This window comes from Hylobates moloch, unplaced genomic scaffold, assembly GCF_009828535.3.
Source record: "Hylobates moloch isolate HMO894 unplaced genomic scaffold, HMol_V3 SCAFFOLD_17, whole genome shotgun sequence".
In the NCBI taxonomy this organism is placed as follows: Eukaryota; Metazoa; Chordata; class Mammalia; order Primates; family Hylobatidae; genus Hylobates; species Hylobates moloch.
The window spans coordinates 79,884,385-79,904,766 of NW_026652292.1; the positions used below are offsets into that span (position 1 = coordinate 79,884,385).

At 50.5% G+C, this 20,382-nt stretch overlaps 1 protein-coding gene across 4 annotated transcripts in view; it reads right to left on the reverse strand.

The window, feature by feature from the left end:
• Positions 1-12,821: 12,821 nt before the first annotated feature.
• Positions 12,822-20,382, reverse strand: part of ACOX3 (acyl-CoA oxidase 3, pristanoyl) — a 53,566-nt gene continuing 46,005 nt past the window's right edge. For 3 of the 4 annotated variants that reach the window (XM_032135475.2, XM_032135476.2, XM_058430196.1), the window contains exons 17-18: positions 17,474-17,560; positions 12,822-13,670 (exon numbers count right to left, since the gene is read on the reverse strand). In XM_032135475.2, the coding sequence (XP_031991366.1) occupies positions 13,551-13,670; positions 17,474-17,560 (207 nt within the window). In that variant the 3' untranslated portion in view covers positions 12,822-13,550. The remainder of the gene's footprint in view (positions 13,671-17,473; positions 17,561-20,382) is intronic. The other variant, XM_058430197.1, reaches the window with a different exon arrangement.

Genomic DNA, 20,382 nt, shown 5'->3' on the forward strand with positions numbered 1-20,382 from the left:
AAACCGAGTCCCTTCCTGGGCGGCCGCTGGACAGGCTGGTGGGATGGAAATGAGCTGAGTTCAGTCCTTGCACTTGAATGGGTGCAGGTGGGTGGGGCCTTCCTGGAAGCCACAGGGACACCGGGTTCTGGGTTCTCACGCAGAGCGGCCCTGACTTCCCAGATTTAGGATCAAAGCCCAGAGCCCAAGGAAAACCCTCTGATGTAAGCCGCGTGACAGCAAGTGGCCCCAGAGGGGAATGCAAAGGCAAGAGTGCCGGGGACCATGGCACAGCACACGCAGCACAGGCCCGCCCAGGCCAGAGACTGAGCACGTCTTCCCCTCCTCATGTGGAGAGTAGAGGCTCCGGCAGGGCCACAGGGGAGCCACCCAGCTGGGCTCCTCTGCACGTGCCTGTGGGTCCAAGCAGTGCCCACCGTGGCCAATGCTGGGGCTCCATGCAAGGAGTCTGTCGCACCCAGCCCAGCTGCCTCGAGCAATTAGGAGGTGGCTCCCACACCAGGAAGGCCACCCCCAAGGTTCCTAGGTCTGGTACAGAGAGACAGGATGCTCACAGGCAGGCAGCAAGTCCAAACAGAAGCCTGGGCTCCACTCGAGCCATGGCCCCAGGGCTCAGGAGAGCCACCCAGGGTGGACGGAGTCGCATCTGTGCATGCCCACCTCGCACTGCAGAGGGACCCAAAAGTGCTCTGCCCTGGTTTTTATACCCTGGGCACCACTGGGCTCACCGAGCAGACGTGTTGCAGAGTATCCTATCTGGGAGGACCAAGGCTGCACCCTGGGCTGTTCAGGTCATTTCCTCCTTTTTCCAGGATGTTGCATTCGGTCAATTCTGCAGGAGAATTGCAAGCCAGAGAGGGAAGAGTCGTCGTCCATCCGGGTCCCTGTCCTCCTGCAGTCACGGCCTGTAGTTGTGCTTCCACTGTGGTCCGTGATTCCCATGGCATGCCCCGCTCCGTAGGGTGGCTTCGGCCTTATCATGGTGGCAACATGGCTGAGGCCACCTGGAGCTCCTCAGTGGCCAGGGCAATGTCCCCCGGAAGTGAGAGGCCACTTCTGTCCCAACATCCCCAGCCAGTCTTTAAGACTCAACTCAACAGGACACTTGGGCTTTGCCTCATCACTGAGCCAGTCCTTGGGGCCAAGGGAATGGAAGGTGCTAGGGCACTTCAGCCAAGGCGAGCCAGTGCCAGTGCTGGGGCAGGGCAGCTTCCCAAGGCTTGGGGCTGTCCACATCCGGGGAGAAATCTGGACAGAACTGGGGTTCTGTTAGTGAGGAGGAAGGGTTGGAAGTTGGACAGGAAGCCCACAGGGTCCACCACACAAAGAGGGAAGGCAAGACCCCCTGACTTCCAGGGGACCCATGGCTGGGGCACGCTTCAGATGGGGCCACGGCCCCATGGGACCCATGAAAAGCCTGTGAAGTGTCTTAGTAAAAGGCCCACATGAACAAAGTCAAGCAGGAAGGCAGTTTCTTGTGACAAGGAGGTGGTCCTATGGCACATGCTGTCCCCACACAGTGCTATGTGTAGCTAGGTGTTCACTAAACGCTGGTCAGACGGACACTCCCTGCTGGCCGGCAGCCCAGGGGCTGGAACCACCTAAAACCTGGAGGGTGGGGTGGATACACAATGATGGGGGAACGTGATTCACGCTTGGGCTGAGCCGTCAGAAGTGCATCCAAACCAAGTTTCCAAGAGGCTGCTCCATGTCAACTACACATCCTAAAACGAAAGAGTTCCCACGCCTCCACCACCATCAAGATCCTTAGCGGTGACAGCCGCAAAGACCTCAACTCCAAGATATTTCTGGGCTTTCACAGATGATGGGGTCTGGCTGATTTTTATCTTCTTCATCCGCCTGTGGTTTTGAGATGTCTCTGCAGGCATGCATCCCAGCTGGCCCCCCGTAGCCACAGGAAGCTCACTCTGTGTTTATGCTCACGGTGAGAAACGTCTCTCATTCTGCAGGCATCTCCCTTGGTGAGTCACAGAGATTTCTGGCCGTGGGCACAGCCATGGGCACACACTTGTGTCCGCTGCCAAGCAAGACTGTCTTTCCAGTCCACCCTCCACATGGCATCAAACTGATGTGAAGGCTGAAGGCATTCCCATAATGGCAGACACCAAGCAATGCTGCCCCAGCACGGTGTGAAAGTTTGTTCCGGCAGGGCCAGCAGATGCCATTAGACAGGAAAGTTAAATGATGGGTAAAAGTTTTGGAAGGTGTATTAGTCCGTTCTCATGCTACTATAAAGAACTGCCCAAGACTGGGTAGTTTATAAAGGAAAGAGGTTTAATTGACTCACAGTTTAGCATGGCTGGGGAGGCCTCAGGAAACTTACAATCATGGCGGAAGGGGAAGGAAACACGTCCTTTTTCACATGATGGCAGGAAGGAGAAGTGCCAATTAAAAGGAGGAATGCCCCGTATAAAACCATCAGATCTCATGAGAACTCACTCACTATCACAAGAACAGCGTGGAGGTAACTACCCCTGATTCAATTACCTCCCACCAGGTCCCTTCCATGACTCGTGGGGATTATGGGAACTACAGTTCAAGATGAGATTTGGGTGGGGACACAGCCAAACTATATCAGAAGGGTAAGGGTAAACCATCACTATTTGCCAATGATAGAGAAGGAAAACCAAAGAGAATCAATGAAAAACTGTCATAATTAAAATAAGGTTTCAATAAGGTGACCAAAATAAACATACAAAAAACACACAGCTTTTTATTAAAAACAGCTTGAAGAAATAGTCTTGGATGGGAAGACCACTTACCATGAAAATGGGAAGACCACTTACCATGAAAACATAGATTCTTCTGATGTGAATCTAAAAGTTAAACGAAACCTCCAGACAAACTCCAGAGAACATTCTTTAATATGGGGGTGGGAGAATGCCCAGACTTGACAAATAACACTAAAGTTCACATACATAAGACATTTTTGGAAAAGATGAGAGACGAGGTTTTATTTGCTCCAACAGATATTAAAAGTATGAGAACCATAACCATGAAAACAACAGAAGCCGATGTGAGAAACAACAGTAAAATTAAACAGTGCAGACACAGGTCCAGCGACAATTATTTTAGCACTCACACAGGTGGCATTTTGGTCAGTGCGTGATGATTCAGTGGGCGAAGCATTTCAGATCCTTGTCTCAAATCACACCTCGAAATACATTCCCAGTCAATTAAACACTGAAACGTACTCAGAGAAAAAGAGATGAAAATGTAAATAATCTTGGTGTGGGAAAGGACTTTCCAAGCATGAACTCAAAGACTAGAGCATAACAGTCTTTGTTTTAAAATGTGCATGTATTTCTGATTTAAAAATGTAAACTTTAGCAGGTTACATCAAAAAGAAAAAAAATACAGTTAAGTGGCAAATGATGCATGAGGAATAATGATTTACAGTGAATATGTTACAGGTTTGCTGTGCTTAATATGTACAAATATCTTACAAGCCAACAAAATATTTTCAAAACTAAATGCTTTATTAGATAGAGAACAAGAATGGGCAGTTATCACAGCAGAACATATATGAACAGACTTCAAGCACAGGGGAAGGTATGTTCAACCACAGGAGGGGCAATAAGAAGGAAATCTATACAGAACACACCAATTTTATGTTCCTATCAGGTCGGCAACAGGCAGAGAACAAACAGGCCACCGCTGGCAAGACTCCTACATTCTAGAGGGAATGAGGGCTTCCTGTTGAACATGCTGGGAAGAGGAGACTTACCAAGTGCTGTCTGCAGGTCGGGCTCTGTTACTTTCATGCATTAACCCATTTTAATGCCAACAACAGCAGGATGAGGAAGATTCTCTTATTCATTTCATCAGTGAGGGAAGTCCCACATCCAATAGATAGTGCAGCTGGTGTCCACCCAGGAGCCTGCCCTAGACTCTGCTCTCTCATCCTCACTTGTGGCTCCACCTGCCCCCACTGCCTCCCACCCTGGTGGTATCAGAAATCTCCCCTGTGCAGAGCGTGTCTCAGCAAGCCACTGGGACCAACTCACGCACAGTGATGCATGTGCACGGATGGCCGCCACGGAGCAGAAGCCTTCAACTCTCCATCTCTCAGGAGGAAGTTTGCTAATCTTGTACATTCATGTTACTTGACTGGGAAAATGGCTGTGCCATCACTTTAAGTGGAAAAAGATGTCCACAGAGTATGACCCATTTCTGAAAGGAAAACCACACACACGTACACAGAGGAAGAAAGTGTGCAGAATGGTGCATGCTAACATGCACCATACAGGTGGCAGGTGAAAGGAGGAAAGTGTGCAGAATGGTGCACGCTAACATGATCCCGGCAGGTGAGAGGAAGAAAGTGTGCAGAACAGTGCATGCCAACATGATCCCAGCAGGCAAGAAGAAGAAAGTGAGCAGAATGGTGCATGCTAAGATGACCCTGGCAGATGAGGGGAAGAAAGTGGAGCAGAACGGTGCATGCTAACATGATGCTAACGGGTGAGGGGAAGGAGAACAGTGCACACTAACACATTCCCGGCAGCTGAGAGGAAAGCGGACACCAGGGCCAGGGGACAGGGCCCCTCGAGGGGAATGCAGGGAGGACTTTGGGGCAGGGGCAAGTCACTTAACGTCCGGCTTCAGTGCTGGGTGCAGGAACACTGGCATGAACCAAGAAGCATAATGAATCAAATTCTGAGCCCCTGTGGCCCAAGAGTAAATCAATTAAATTGGAGGGGCAACTATTTCTCCATGTGGAGTTATAAGTGATATCTATTTTCATCTTTAAACTTTTCTACATTACCAAAATAGTACCTAACAATCACATGTTAGTTTTACAATCAGAAGATGAGTGGCAGCAAGCAATGACATTAAACTGAACATTTTTACTCCAATTATTCAAGTTTTTGCTGCACAGTGTTTTCAAATGTTTTATTTTCAAAATGACCATTACAAAAAATGTAGTTTCTAGAATGTCATGGCTACACCTCAACCTACTCCACTCTTGCAGTGGGGGCAACAGCTTTAGGAGCAGGGACCATATGTGGGGGCTGCACCCTTGCAGTGCGTGGCCTGGACACAGCCCAAGCCCTCCGCCGCCCACAGACAACACTTTCACATTGATTAATATGCATGCCCATCAAATCCTGCTGTAAACCAAAACTAAAATTCTAAGTCCCCCAGCCAACTAAGTGCGTCCCCTTTCAGCCATGGGGACCCAAAGAAACCTGAAAAACCAGTTCAGGCCATGAATGGGAAGGAGGGTTGGGGATGCCTCATTATACCCGCCCAGCTCTGGAATTTAGACACAACTGACCAACATTAAAATAAAAACAGAGATCCTAGACTGACAAAACAGACTCTTTGTAGCAATAAGATACCCAATTCAATGGGACTCCGGTATAGCATCACATGACACATAGTAGCCCTGAAGGAATCAAACTATTTTACCCCAAAATATATTTCCTTGACATATGTTGAAATGGCCCTTGCAAAGCTGTCTCTCGTGGGGGGAAATCTGCATTCTGTAGAGAATCTGCTTCCCTTATTAGGCTTTTTCTGGAGACTCTGACACCTTTTAAGGGCTGTAAGAGACATGCACATCTATTCTCTCTGAAGCCTGCTATCTGGAGGCTTCATCAACATAACAAAAACCTTGGCTTCCACAACCACCCCCGCCCCCACCTTAACTCAAGCTGAGTTCAACTCTTTAGACAAAGCTTAACTCTTTCAACCCACTGCCAGTCAGGAAATTTTTGAATCTACCTGTCAGAGACCTGTGAACCAGAGCAACTCCATCTTGAATATGAGTTGGGTAAAATGAGGCTGAGACATACTGGGCTGCATTCCCAGATGTTTAGGTAGTCTAAGTCACAGGATGAGATAGGAGGTCAGCACAAGATAAGATCATAAAGACCTTGCTGATAAAACAGGCTGCAATAAGGAAGCTGGCTAAATTCCATCAAAACCAAGATGGCCACAAGAGTGACCTCTGGTCATCCTCGCTGCTACATTCCCACCAGCGCCATGACAGTTTGCAGGTGCCATGGCAACATCAGGATGCTACCCTATATGGTCTAAAAAGGGGGGGCATGAATAATCCACACCCTGATTAGCATATCATCAAGAAATAACCATAAAATTGGGCAACCAGCAGCCCTCAGAGTTGCTTTGTCTATGGGTAGACTTTTTTTATTCCTTTACTTTCTTAATAAACTTGCTTTCACTTTATGAACTTGCACTGAATTCTTTCTTGCGTGAGATCCAAGACCCCTCTCTCAGGGTCTGGATTGGGACCCCTTTCCTGTAGCATCTTTCTGGTGACCATGGAAGGAACCATAGTGTGGAAACCCTTGACCCAAAGGTTTACTTTGGGTAAGTGGTGGGGTCCTGTAACATCTTTCTGGTGACCACAGAAGCAACTATAGCGAGGAAACCCCCAACCCAAAGGGTAACTTTGGGTAAGTGGTAGGGTCTGGTAACATCTTTCTGGTGAATCATGGAAGGGATGATACTGAGGAGACCCCTGAACCCAAAAGAAGTAGACTGCACCACGGATTGGCCAACTTTGAATAAGTGGTGGGGTAATGGGATTGGGTTAGAGGCGCAACTTAGGGGAGTTAGAGTCTCTCCTAAGACAGTGGGTTAGAGGCCCCTCTTAAGAAATGGTAAGGACGCTTGACCAACCTTGGGTTAGAGGCCCAACTCGGGAGGGTTAAAGTCCCTTCTCAGATTTAGGGGGTTAGAGGCCCCTCTCAGTAAGGTCCCTCTCGGTAAAGTCCTTTCTGGCTAAGAACAGGTTTGGCACTATGGGATGTTAACTGCTACTCTCTTGGGATTAATCTGCCTTGCACTCTGATGGCTGGGAGTGACAGAATTAGCCATGTACAGGACTGTGGGACTTCGGGAGTTTTTTCCTCACTAAACGGGGAAACTTGAGAGCTGACGGGACTGCTGGAAAAGATCCCTTCATGACCAACAAGCAGCCACCTGAACTTTTCAGTGTTGCTGCAATGGGTGGGTCTTTTTCTGACCTCCCTGAGCGCCTCAACTTCCCCATCCTGCCTCAGGCAATGTTTTCTCTCTCTGTGCAAACTGGTTGAATAAATTGTAAAAATAATTGTTTATCTCCTGTAAAGTTTTAATTAATGAATAAAGGATTTGTGAGGCTAGTCTTAAGCTGTAGCCAACCACGTCTGGTGTGCTTTGCGTGTCTTTCTGTATTGTTCTGTCATAAAGAGGAGTACCTTAGGATAGAGCACGGACTTAGGACACCTGTAAACCTGCTTTTCAAGACAGCTCAGCAAACTGGTCAGTTACAAACTTTGCTGCAGGTCCCTGAAAAAACTGGATGAGGTTTCCTTCTTGTCTTCTATGTTCTTGGGAGCTTGACCTTGTAACCATGTGGCCATGGTTTCTCTTTTCACAACGGTGGCCCAGGTTCAGCATTCAATTCCTGGCTTGGAAAATAAGTTCTTTATCTTCTGTCTATTTACATGTATTATGTGTGTGATGTTTATAAATGAAAGAGCTTTAATTGGTTTAAAAATAAGTGCTTAAATATTTTGTCAGTAAAGTAAAAAGTGTAATGCCTTTTAGTTCATGTGACTTAAGTAATCTTTAGGAAAGAAGGAGTTTTAAAGATTATTGGCAAAATAAAAATATCTTCAAACATGTAAACATTTGGTCTCAATTATGCAGGTGAGATATTAAGTTTGCTAAATGCTTTAAGGTCATAAACTGCTTCTTTGACTTTTTTTTTTTTTTTTTTTTTTTGAGATGGAGTCTCGCTCTGTCGCCCAGGCTGGAGTGCAGTGGCGCGATCTCGGCTCACTGCAAGCTCCACCTCCCAGGTTCACGCCATTCTCCTGCCTCAGCCTCCCGAGTAGCTGGGACTACAGGCGCCCACCACCACGCCTGGCTAATTTTTTGTATTTTTAGTAGAGACAGGGTTTCACTGTGTTAGCCAAGATGGTCTCCATCTCCTGACCTCGTGATCCGCCCACCTGCCTCCCAAAGTGCTGGGATTACAGGCGTGAGCCACCGTGCCCGGCCTGAGTTTTAAAAATTATTTAGTTTCCTACTCTGGAGTATTAGATTCTAGATAAGGCCGGGGACATGTGGAGTTAGCCACGCCCCTAGCTCTGCTGGAGTCAGCCCTTATCTGCACTTCTGCCTGGTGTGTCCTAGGCTAAGTTCCACACCTGGTACACAATTAGAATCCCCAGCTTACCAAGGTTTTCACCAAGAGTAAAAGTCACTAAGAATTAACATCGTCACATGTAATTAAGACTGCTAAAAAAAAAAGTTTTACGTGCAAGATGTGTAAGAAAAGTGAAATGTGTCTTTTGGTAAAAGATTGTAGGACAAGGAAATGTGAATTTTTCTTACCTAAAGAGTTAAAGAATTGTTTTAGGCCGGGCGTGTTGGCTCATGCCTGTAATCCCAGCAGTTTGGGAGGCCAAGGTGGGTGGATCATGCTTTGCATTAAGGAATCAAACTAGACTTGTAAAGCCAATAAAAGCCCCTTGGGGAAATGCCTCATACCTTGTCTTCACAGTCCCCGTATGGGGTTCCTGACCTGTGGTAAGTGAAGAATGTCACTTTCTAACAGGTCCGGGAGCCCCAAGCTATCTTGAGGCTCAGGAGGAGAGCAATTTACTCAACTCATAGGTATTTGAGGGTACAAACCCATGGCAGGGCCTGGCTCTAAAAAAGTCTTATCTGAGATTCCTTCTATGGAACAGAGTTCCATCAAAGCCAATTTAAAAAGAGCTTATGTGGAAAATAATTATTCTGGCTGTACTTTATACAAACAATCAGGCCAAATATAATCAAATCAGTCTTACCAAGATTTGTCTTTAGTAAAAATGGAAAATAGGAAACTAGAGAAAGAAATTATGTTTCAAGAACTATGGTACACTTCTTAAATTCTAGTTTCATCAGTTGTTTTTAAGTTTGTTTCTGCAATTTAGGCTAACCCTGCTTATTCCTGTGAACCAACCAGTGATCTCTGGCTGCTGCTCAGAAGAAACAAGAGGGATGGATAATGTAAAAATCTGGATCAGTATTCTAATTCTGGGCACATTAGAATCAGCCAACAACCCCATGTCAGCCTGGTTCCACCAATTGCTCAGTTCATGGAAAGCCTTCTAATTTAGTTTACTTGGGGTAGCTTTGCTTATTCTGTTGTATTGCTGTTGTACTCTTTGTGTAGGAATGCAGGATATGCTTACTGAATGTTTTCTTAAACACTTAATAATCTTTCAGATATCATCTTTTGTCAGAACTCAAGAGTTATGAATGGCTCTCCCCATTCCAAGGCTTTCTGGCTGAGCTCTTCTCTACCCTGAAAAGAAGAGACCTTAATAGGCAGGAGTATCACTGACCCTACTCATCCTGAAGAAGTTACAGAAGATGGATCTTCATCCCTCTGCAACCCTTAGGATGAAAGGTTCTCTTATAAAAGGGAGGGGGAAATGTCAGAAGTGTGTGAACCAGAGCAACTCCACCTTGAATAGGAGCTGGGTAAAATGAGGCTGAGACCTACTGTGCTGCATTCGCAGACACTTAAGGTGTTAAGTCACAGGATGAGATGAGGTCGGCACAGGATACAGGTCAGAAAGACCTTGCTGATAAAATGGGTTGCAGTAAGGAAGTCGGCTAAAACCCACCCAAACCAAGATGGCCATGAGAGTGACCTCTCGTCGTCCTCAATGCTACACTCCCACCAGCACCATGACAGTTTACAAATGCCATGGCAGCGTCAGGAAGTTACCCTGTGAGGTCTAAAAAGGGGAGGCATGAATCCACCCTTTGACTATTATATCACCAAGAAATAACCATAAAAATGGGCAACCAGCAGCCCTTGGGGCTGCTCTATGGAGTAGCCATTCTTTTATTCCTTTACTTTCTTAGTAAATTTGCTTTCACTTTACTCTATGGATTCACCCTGAATTCTTTCTTGCATGAGATCCAAGAACCCTCTCTTGGGGTCTGGATCGGGTCCCCGTTCCCTGTAACACACCTATACCTAGAAGCCTGTTTTCAGACCTTTCTGGGCTGAACCAACGTGAACCTTCCATGCACTGACTGACGTCTCTGCCTCTAACTTCTGTCCCCCTAAAATGTATAAAATCAGGCTGTAACCCAGCAATTTTAGGCAGCTATTCTCAGGACCTCCCAGGGCTATGTCACAGGTCATAGTATTCACATTTGCCTCAGAATAAACCTCTTCAAATATTTCACAGAGCTTGGCTTTTTGTCAACACTGCCAGTAAAGTGTACCAGCCCCCACAGTTGGGGAATGAGGACCTTTCCAACAGGTGGATATGAAAATGCAAACCACATGGTGACATCGTGGCATCGCAAAGCTCTCCTGCACGAGAACCCGTCATGTCTCACATGGTGACACTGTGGCATCGCAAAGTTCTCCTGCACGAGAACCCATTGTGTCTGATGTGGTGACATCATGGCATCGCAAAGCTCTCCTGCATGAGAACCTGTCATGTCTGACGTGGTGACGTCATGGCATTGCAAAGCTCTCCTGCATGAGAACCTGTCGTGTCTGACATGGTGATATCGTGGCCACAGGCATCGCAAAGCTCTCCTGCACGAGAACCTGTCATGTCTCACACGGTGACATCGTGGCATCGCAAAGTTCTCCTGCATGAGAACCCATTGTGTCTGACGTGGTGACATCGTGGCATCGCAAAGCTCTCCTGCATGAGAACCCATTGTGTATCACATGGTGACATTGTGGCCACAGGCATTGCAAAGCTCTCCTGCATGAGAACCCGTCGTGTATCATATGGTGACATCGTGGCATCGCAAAGCTCTCCTGCACGAGAACCTGTCGTGTCTGACATGGTGACGTCATGGCATCACAAAGCTCTCCTGCACGAGAACCCGTCGTGTCTCACACGGTGACATTGTGGCCACAGGCACTGCAAAGCTCTCCTGCGTGAGAACCTGTCGTGTCTGACATGGTGACATTGTGGCCACAGGCATTGCAAACCTCTCCTGCATGAGAACCTGTCGTGTCTGACATGGTGACATCATGGCATCACAAAGCTGTCCTGCACAGGAACCCATCATGTCTGACATGGTGACATCATGGCCAGGCATCACAAAGCTCTCCTGCACAAGAACCCGTCGTGTCTGACATGGTGACATCAGGGCATCGCAAAGCTCTCCTGCACGAAAATCTATCGTGTCTGACATGGTGACATCATGGCCACAGGCATCGCAAAGCTCTCCTGCACGAGAACCTGTCATGTCTGGCACCAAAGTCAAATGTGTTTATTTCTGTAAACCTTGAACATACCCTTGACCTTGAACAACTTGTGTGACCTGCTGCTGGAAAAACAGGTAGTTTCAGACCAAAGGCTGGACTAGACCACAAACCAAGGTCCCAAGTGATAAAAAAGGCAAAACATGAAAACCCCCGGGAGATGCCCAAAGCTGTTACTTGGGAGACAAGGACAGCTGGGGCCTGCTCTGGAGGGCGGTGAGGCAGGAGTGACCGTGACTCTAACTCAGGCTGGCCACCACCTCGACTCTAGCTGCGGGCACATCAGAGGACTTGGGAGCCTGTTCCTTCTCGCTTAGAAAAGCTACAGGTCTAGGTAAACGAGCTGTCCACACACACACACAGCCTGAGGTGTCCTGTGAGGGGGACCCCTGGTGGAAATCTGCGTGATCCCAGCTGACAGCCCACCCAGGCCCAACTGCTCTCTTGGGCTGGGACCCCCAGGCAGTAGGGCTGGGGACCCCGGGCCCGTGAGGCCTGTGGGTGGCAGCCTCAGTGGAGAATGAGCCCCTCCGACACTGGCAGGCACCACTGACGTGTTCTCTGGGTTTGTACTCGGAACCACTCCATCTAATTCGCCAAGGGCCTGAGCACTCTCTCATTCCCATTCTCTCTGAAAGCAGGAAGAGTATCATAGACAAAACACATGTAACCCATGAAGAGTTTGTTTAAACCCAAGGAGGCTTCTAAACCAGAGCAAGATGAATTCAGGTGGGGATGCTCCTGGGTCCGAGTGACGATGGATACCAGCGCCTACCTATTGCGTCTCAGCCCTGTGCTGGGGCCCTCAGGCACCAGGGAGGTCCCATGGCTTCTGGTCCCGCTCGGCCACCTCCTGCTGTGTGCCTGCGGCAGTGTCCAGCCTATTGGGACCAGTCTCCTCCTCTGCAGATGCAGCTAACGGCACAACTCACCGCACACGGTTGGCTGAGGGTCCCACAAGATGATGAATCCTGAGTGCTCAGCAAGGTGCTGGCAGCGGTAGGTGCTCATCAAAGAAGCCACTAATTACCCCTCAGATGCCCCTGGAGCCCCAAAGCAGTGGGATGTGGTGGTGGGGGGGTGTTCTGCCCCTTTTTTAAACATGAAAATGAGCTTGAGAAGTGATTTCCACTGGAAATTCAGTTTTTAAAAACATTCTGGACCCTGCCCTTCAGATGCTCAGCAGTTCTCTGGGCTACCTGGAAAAATAAGAACGGGTCTTAGTTGGTTCAGCACCGTCCTGAGACATGCTGGGTTACATCTGTTTGATGGGCTGTGGTGACAAGAGTGTGGCCACAGGGGTCAGGGGGCACCAGAGTGACCCAACTCCCTGCTACTGACAACAAAGGCCTTCTGTGCCCTGAGCTGATCAGAGGTTAAGAAGCAGGACCCAGACGCAAAGACAGCACTGCTCCGGGAACCTAACACTGGGAAGGGCAGCCAAGCCCATGGCCCTGTGGGGAGCAGGAGTGACCGGGGGAGGCGTGCACTGATGGCCCTGGTCTGCTGCAATCAGGCTGTGGCCAGCGCCGTGGGGACAGGCCACATGTGTGCAAGGACTTGCTGGGTAGACTCTGCAGGGACAAACAGATCAAACACGTTACGAATAAACTGATTTGTATATAACTGGTGGCAGGGGGAGGGGGGCGGTTGGAGACTGAATTGCCCATTCAAATCATTAGACTTTTTAAAAAAACATTTCCTCGACGGAAATTTCCAGTTCCACAAAAGTAATCAAACAGATGTTCCTCCTTAAGTCTTAAATCATGACATTCAGATGATCTGTGTGCAAATTAATAAGGTTATGACATAATTCGATTATGTGACAAAGCCGAGGGAGAGTTGACAAAGAACCAGACTGGCACCACTGACTTCTTTAATGAAGTGGAGCTCCGTAAAAAATCTAGATGAATCACAGGTTGTCTGACCAGAAAATCCCTGACAACGGGCTGTCTACTTTAGAGTCAGGAGCTGAACCCTGAAAACCGAATGTGTGAAACTCTATCAAAAAACCCACCGCGCATCAGGTAGACATGATCATCTGCATTTCATTTCCACACTGCAAATCACCACCATCCCAGATTAGCCCAGCCGGCCGGGCGCCTCCCTCCCGTCCGCCTGGGCGGTGAGGTCAATCAGTTTAGGCGCAGAGGTGCGGGCTTAGAAGGCAGCAGCAATCTCCGGCGTGTTCTGGAATCAGAAGTTGAGGTCCACGTCTGATTTCATTAGATTTCCCTTCATTTCATTAGATTTGGCTGAATGTGTGCCGGTCCCACTACAGCTTCGATTTCAGACCTCCTATGACAGGTTTGTTCACAGAAAACTCTGGCCACCAGGACGCCCGCTCCAACACCTTGCTTTCCTGCAGGACAGCGCCCCAGAGGTTTTTGTAGAGCTGCAAACAACACGTACACAGCAAATGAAGATGAAGAAATAAGATTCCTAGACAGCTGAGTGTGCAAATGCAACTCCTCAAAGTTTTTGTTAAAAACACAGGAAATTCGGCTGGGCGCAGTAGTTCACGCCGGTAATCCCAGCATTTTGGGAGGCCAAGGTAGGCAGATCACCTGAGGTCGGAAGTTCGAGATCAGCCTGACCAACACGGAGAAACCCCATCTCTACTAAAAAAAAATTCAAAATTAGCCAGGCGTGGTGGCGCATGCCTGTAATCCCAGTTACTCGGGAGGCTGAGGCGGGAGAATCACTTGAACCTGGGAGGCAGAGGTTTTGGTGAGCCGAGATCGCACCACTGCACTCCAGCCTGGGCAACAAGAACAAAACTCCACCTCAAAACAAACAACAACCACAACAACAACAACAAAAAAAACCAGGAAATTCTCTGTCACCTTTTAGAGAAATTTTAAAATGGTTTAAATTTATATGAACATTTTCTTTTTTTTTTCTAGTGGAAAACAATTAGGAAAATTAAATTAGAAAGTATCATAAAACATATTCATAATGAAAATCACCCCCTCGCCCTCTTGTTTGGAAATTATTGGCTGGGTGAGGTGGCTTGTGCCTGTAATCCCAGCACTCTGGGAGGCTAAGGCAGGCAGATCACTGGAGTTCAGGAGCTCGAGACCAGCCTGGGCAACACGGTGAAACCCCATCTTTACAAAAAAAAAACATGCAAAAAATTAACTGGACATGGAGGAGTTCACCTGTAGTCCCAGCTACTTGGGAGGCTGAAGTGGGAGGATCGCTTGAGCCCAGGAGGTTGAGGCTGCAGTGGGCCGAGATTGTGCCACTGCACCCCGGCCTGGGTGACAGAGTGAGATCCTATCTCCAAAAAAAAAAAAAAAAAAAGGAACTGATTGTGGGCAGGCAGTGGACACCCTGTTTCTTAGTAACTGCAGCCACCACAGGATTCTGCAAGGCTGCATCGACTGCTGCTCTGAAATCTGCTCTCACACCCCAGGCCACTACAGGCCGCACAGGTGGCACGTGGCCACCAGCAGCAGGACGCCCTCGCCCGGTGGCCCTTACTGGCTGATTCCTGGACTGGGCCACCACACCCTGCTCCTCTCGCCCTGCCCCGGGCCAGCACTCCCCTACGGGACATGCAGACGTCACTGCTCTCAGCCTAAGTGGCCTCACTGGGAAGATGGGGAGAGACGCTCCTGTCTTGGAGGAAGTCTGTACAAAGGAAGGGCGAAGGGCGGCTGAGCAGGCACTTCACCCATGCAGGGTGGGAAGGGGCAGCCCAGCCCATCTCCAGAGCCTGGGGAGGTGGTCTATTTTGCATCCAGCTTACGCTGACCCATTTTATCTAGAAGAAGCCCCTCTGCCTGCACCCGCTAAATGCACTTAGCAACCCCTCCTCCCCACTCTGCTACTCTGGGCTCCACAGACACAGACCCAGGCTGCTGTTCCACAGGGCCTAGGTTCCAGCTTATGTTTCACAGTTTGGAGCAGCGGGCTTGGTTTAAGGATGGTCTCAACTCCCCTACGGCGCTGTTTGTTCATTTATAGTGAATTTCTCACCTGGCAGCTCCTGGTTAATACACCAGTTCCTTGCAACTGGGAGGAATATACTTTTTTTTTTTTTTTTTTGAGATGAGGTCTCACTCTGTTACCCAGGCTGGAGTGCAGTGGCGCGATCACTGCCCACCACAGCCTCGACCTCCCCAAGCTCAGGGGATCCTCTCACCTCAGTTTTGGTAATTTTTACGGACAGGGTTTCACTATGTTGCCTAGGCTGGTCTCAAACTCCTGGGCTCAAGGGATCCGCCCGCCTCAGCCTTCCAAAGTGCTAGGATCACACGTGTGAGCCACCACGCTCAGCCAGGAATGCACGTTTTATAAACCATCCTGCCAGCGACACCTCCAGTTGGCTCTGGTTTTAACTATGGAACCCAGAGCCAGGGGGCCCCTCCATCATGGGCAATGTCTCTCCTTTCCTTGGTCATTCCCTGCCTCATAGACGGGCCTGCCTCTGCAGAGCAAGGCACAGCGGGTGGACGCTCAAGGCCACTCCGGCTTCTCCTGTACGGGGCAGACAGTCCCGTGTGCTCGGGGGTCCTCCATGGCAGGTCTGGCTCCACTGTCTCTTTGAATGCCTGTCTGCCTGGACCTCCTGGTGAGACTGCCTCTCCCAGGGAGATGGGTAGGGCAAGTCCCCCTCCTATGTGCTCCCCTAGGACCCAAGGCTCCCCCCAAGTCTTCTCTCCCTACAGCAGGGCACAGTCTCTTCAAACCTTGGCTCTGCCACTCCCTGGCTGGGAAACCCACTGGGCTTCTCTGGATCTCAGCTCTCAGCAGCAGTGATCATCCGGGCTGTATGGGCTCAGGGGATGGTCAGTGGTCAGTCCCCGATGCAGGACAGCAGGTCCTCCACAGAGATGACCATCCTTGCCTCTCCTACTACCGGGAACTCTCACCTCCTGCCCTGCGCCCCCCCCCCCCAGCCCCTGGCACTACCTGCCCAGGTGTAGCCCAACCCAGGTGTAGCCTGGGCTGTGCTAAGACCAGGCGCTGGGCCCTCCCTGGCTAAGCCAGTAAGGGCTCCCGTACAGACTTCAGCATTCCCTGAGGACTGAGGGGGGGTCCTGCCCACTAAGGCTCAATCTCCATTTGAGCAGAGACCCAGGTGTCAGCAGGTGCTTCAGCAGAAATAACTCAGTCACGGGGCCAGGGGGCAGGGATGGGGTCAAACCCCTCTGTGGCTCACAGCCGGGGGACCTCAGGCACGAGACGTGAGCATTGACACGCCCAGTCCCTCTAGCAGAAGACGGACACAGCCCCATAAGCAGTGGGGTGCTGGAAGGTACCCAGTGGACCTGTGAGCATCGCCCCTTGAGGGCATCATCAGGTGGGAGGGAGACACAAGGTCAGTGATGAGGCCGCACTACAGTGCCTGGGGGCACTGCCTCAGCTGGAGGCCAGAGAAGGCCTCTCCAAGGCAGCGACAGTCAGCTTATACTGAAAGAATGGAAGGCACTCCAGGCAGCCGGAGCAGCAGGCACAAGGCCCTGGGGTGGGCGTGGGCCTGACACAACAGACGGGGAGGCCAGTAAGGCTAGATCTGGTGGGCAGGAGGGGAGTGTGGGGTGAAGGGCCTTGGAGGGATTCAGTGGCTGCGTGGGGCTGGGGTGTGGCAGGCAGTCGAGGAGGCTGGTGGAGGCTCCCTCAGGGGGGCGGCCTGACCCCATCTGCTTTGAAGGAATCATCATGGAACATGGGGGGCAGGAGGAGAGCTGAGAAGCCACGGGGAGGTGGCTGGGGGAAAGTGGGGCAGGAGAGAGTAACCCTGGTGACAACCATGGATGGTCAGAGGGGACAGAGGGGCCTGGGGATTCCAGCACAGGGATGGGGGAGAGGCCTGCAGAGCCAGGAGCCTGCATGGTCAGATGGGGGTAAGACCTGGGACCGGGGAGGCCAGCGGGGAGTAGGAGGAGGGCAGAGGCCACAGTGTGTGGACCTCCAACCTCTGCCTGTGCAGGCGAGCAGTGCTACCACCCCATCTGGGGAGGAAAAGGCAGGCAGGGGACGGGGAAGTCCCCTGCAACCACAGAGCCAGTGTGGGGAAGCACCAGAGTGAGACAGTCCCGACTTGTCCCGGGCCCTCCCCAAGAAGCTCCCCGACGTGTGACCACTTTCCAGAAGACACCAGACCCCTGACCCACAGGAGCATCTCAGCTCCGCAGAAATGCCCGTCGACCCTTGGGGCACCCCCGCGAGGCCCCGTCCTCCCTTTACCTCGCCGTCAGCTCTGCCAATCGGTGAGTCCAGAACGAAGTCAGGAGGAGCGATCACGTCTACCAGGGCAACTGCGTCGTCTTTCAGCTGTTGGAAAACAAAGCCCAGACACTTGGCACCTCCCGGGAATCTCCATGGTGACTAAAGGGTAACAGCCCCGTCCGTGGTTGCCAGGACCCACTAGCAACCGGTCACCTGAGCGGCACGTGCGGCTCTGCTGCCCATGCGTGATCTCTTCACCGGCCTGGATGCGAGGCCCTTGCTGTGTGCTGGAATGTTCTCACCATGCTGCTTTTCACTCAGGACCTCCAGGGCTTGTTTCTTCCCAACAAGGTAGAAAAGGCCCTTAAAAGTGACGACCCTGAAGCTTGTGAATTAGCAACTGCCTTCAGAGGCTCGTTTCTAAGCCTTGGCTTATCTGGGCAACTGCTGTTCCAGTAAAGGAAAAAATGTCCAGAAAACATGTAATAGAGAAGGCATTTATGAGCACTTGGAAAAGCCATAAGCATATGAAGCCTCCTCGGTTGGCGGTGGTTTTATTATTCTCCCATTCCACTGGACAAATTATTCTTCAATATGACACATGAAATTTATATGAGTGGACTCTCAAGAATTTTCTTAAAATGCAAAAAAAAATAATTATCCTTAAAACATTACGAAATGCCATGGCTACACTGCATAGAATGCAGGAATAAGAGACACCGTTAATGATATGGATCAAAGGCAATCGGTCAGTACAGAGTAACAAAGGCCACAACGGAGGAACTGAGTGCACCTCCGCACTTCAGCACCGCGCTCTGCAGGGCGTGGCCACCTGGTCCTGGTCCACGTGCTTCAGCACAGAGGCCGCAGACAAACGCCACTGCTCCTGGAGAGAAGCTCTCGGCAGAGCACAGGCGCTGAGCCCGACAAACGTGTTCCGTAAGGGTCCAGGTAGGAGATGTTACCGGCTTTGCGGGCCATGGTCTCTGGCAACTGCCTACTGTGCCGTGGAAGCACAAAGACACCCACAAACGACACTCAGGTGAACGGCAGGATTGGACTGAGTTTGCTGGCCCTGGTCTAGCGGATGGCTGGCACCCTCTCCACCTGGCTGACCTTGGCCTCCCCAAGACAGTGGTGTGGATGGGCATACACAGAGTGGCACACAATGGTCAGCCCGCCTTGGCCATAGCCTCACTGGGAAATCAGTTGTGGCTTTTATTTTTCTGAGACAAGGTCTTGCTCTGTTGCCCAGGCTGGCGGGTGATGGTGCAATTATGGCTCACTGCAACCTCGAACACCTGGGCTCAAGCCACCCTACCTCAGCCTCTTGAGTAGCTGAGACTAAAGGCATGTGCCACCAAGCCTGGCTAATTTTTTTAAATTATTTTTAGTAGAGATGAAGTCTCACTACGTTGCCCAGGCTGGTCTCAAACTCCTGGCCTCCAGTGATCCTCCTGCCTTGGCCTCCCAAAGTGCTGGGATTACAGGCATGAGCCACCACACCCGGGCACTTTTTATCAACAACACCTCCCCGCTATGCCCCCCTCTCTGCGAGGAGACCCCTGTGCTTTCCTTGGTGCACCTGCATACTCTGAAGGCCTCCATGGGGTTAATACTGCCCCAAGGGAGTAAAATTTGGCTCTTGGAGGAGCCAAGGAAAACCCCTCCGTGGCCGGTTTGATGTTAAGAGGAGTAAATGTGGCCACATACGTGCACCACAATTAGACACGCCCCTCTCCAGAACCGCCGGCTCAGGGAAAGGGTTTATAAATGAATCCCGAGACAGGCTCAGAGCCAGTCACAGGGACGTTCCACTGGTCCCAGATCAAGTGTGAAAGCAGCGACAGGGGAGATGAAAGGCCACGTCTGCAGTCTCCTGAGACACTGTGCTAAAATGCAGCAGCACTCGGTCCAGTTCCTACCAGCAAAAGTGGAGTGACGTCTCCACAGACACAGTGGCCCTGCCCACCGCGGCAGCACCAGCACCAGCACAAGTGGCTGCTCAAAATCAGTGCAATGAAAGGAAATCGGAGACCCTCACTCATACAGCCACCTTCCCCCAACCCAGCGGCTACCATGCTAAACAGCACAGCAATGTAGCTTCTGTCCCTGGATGGAAGAGAGCCGCTGGATTGGAACGTGGGGTTGGGGCCCTCTGATTTCCTGGGTGACATAGGTAAAAGAATATAATAAACAAGGAAACTGCCAGGAAACAAATTTAAATTGGAGGCTGAGGCCCCTGAACACTCAGAGAATTCTAAAGTAGCTGCAAAAGGTATGTGGTGCCTGGGTGTGTGCAGATCTGGAGAAGCCTCGACAGGTTTCTTTTGCAAAAATTTCTGATGTAGCCATATTTTCTTGTAATCCTACAGTTTTTACTGAACACTGAACACACATGAATGTTTGGGTTGCAAAGGCAGTGCGTGTCGGCTCTGGGTGACACTAAGGCGGTGTGTGTCAGCTCTGGGTGATGCTAAGGGGGTGTGTGTCAGCTCTGGGTGACACTAAGGCGGTGTGTGTCGGCTCTGGGTGACACTAAGGGGGTGCGTGTCGGCTCTGGGTGACGCTAAGGTGGTGCGTGTCGGCTCTGGGTGACGCTAAGGTGGTGTGTGTCAGCTCTGGGTGACGCTAAGGGGATGTGTGTCGGCTCTGGGTGACACTAAGGCGGTGCGTGTCGGCTCTGGGTGACGCTAAGGCGGTGCGTGTCGGCTCTGGGTGATGCTAAGGGGATGTGTGTCGGCTCTAGGTGAGGCTAAGGAGGTGCGTGTTGGTCTGGGTGATGCTAAAGGGGTGTGTGTCAGCTCTGGGTGACGCTAAGGTGGTGCGTGTCAGTCTGGGTAATACTAAGGTGGTGCGTGTCAGTCTGGGTGATGCTAAGGCGGTGCGTGTCGGTCTGGGTAACACTAAGGCGGTGCGTGTCGGTC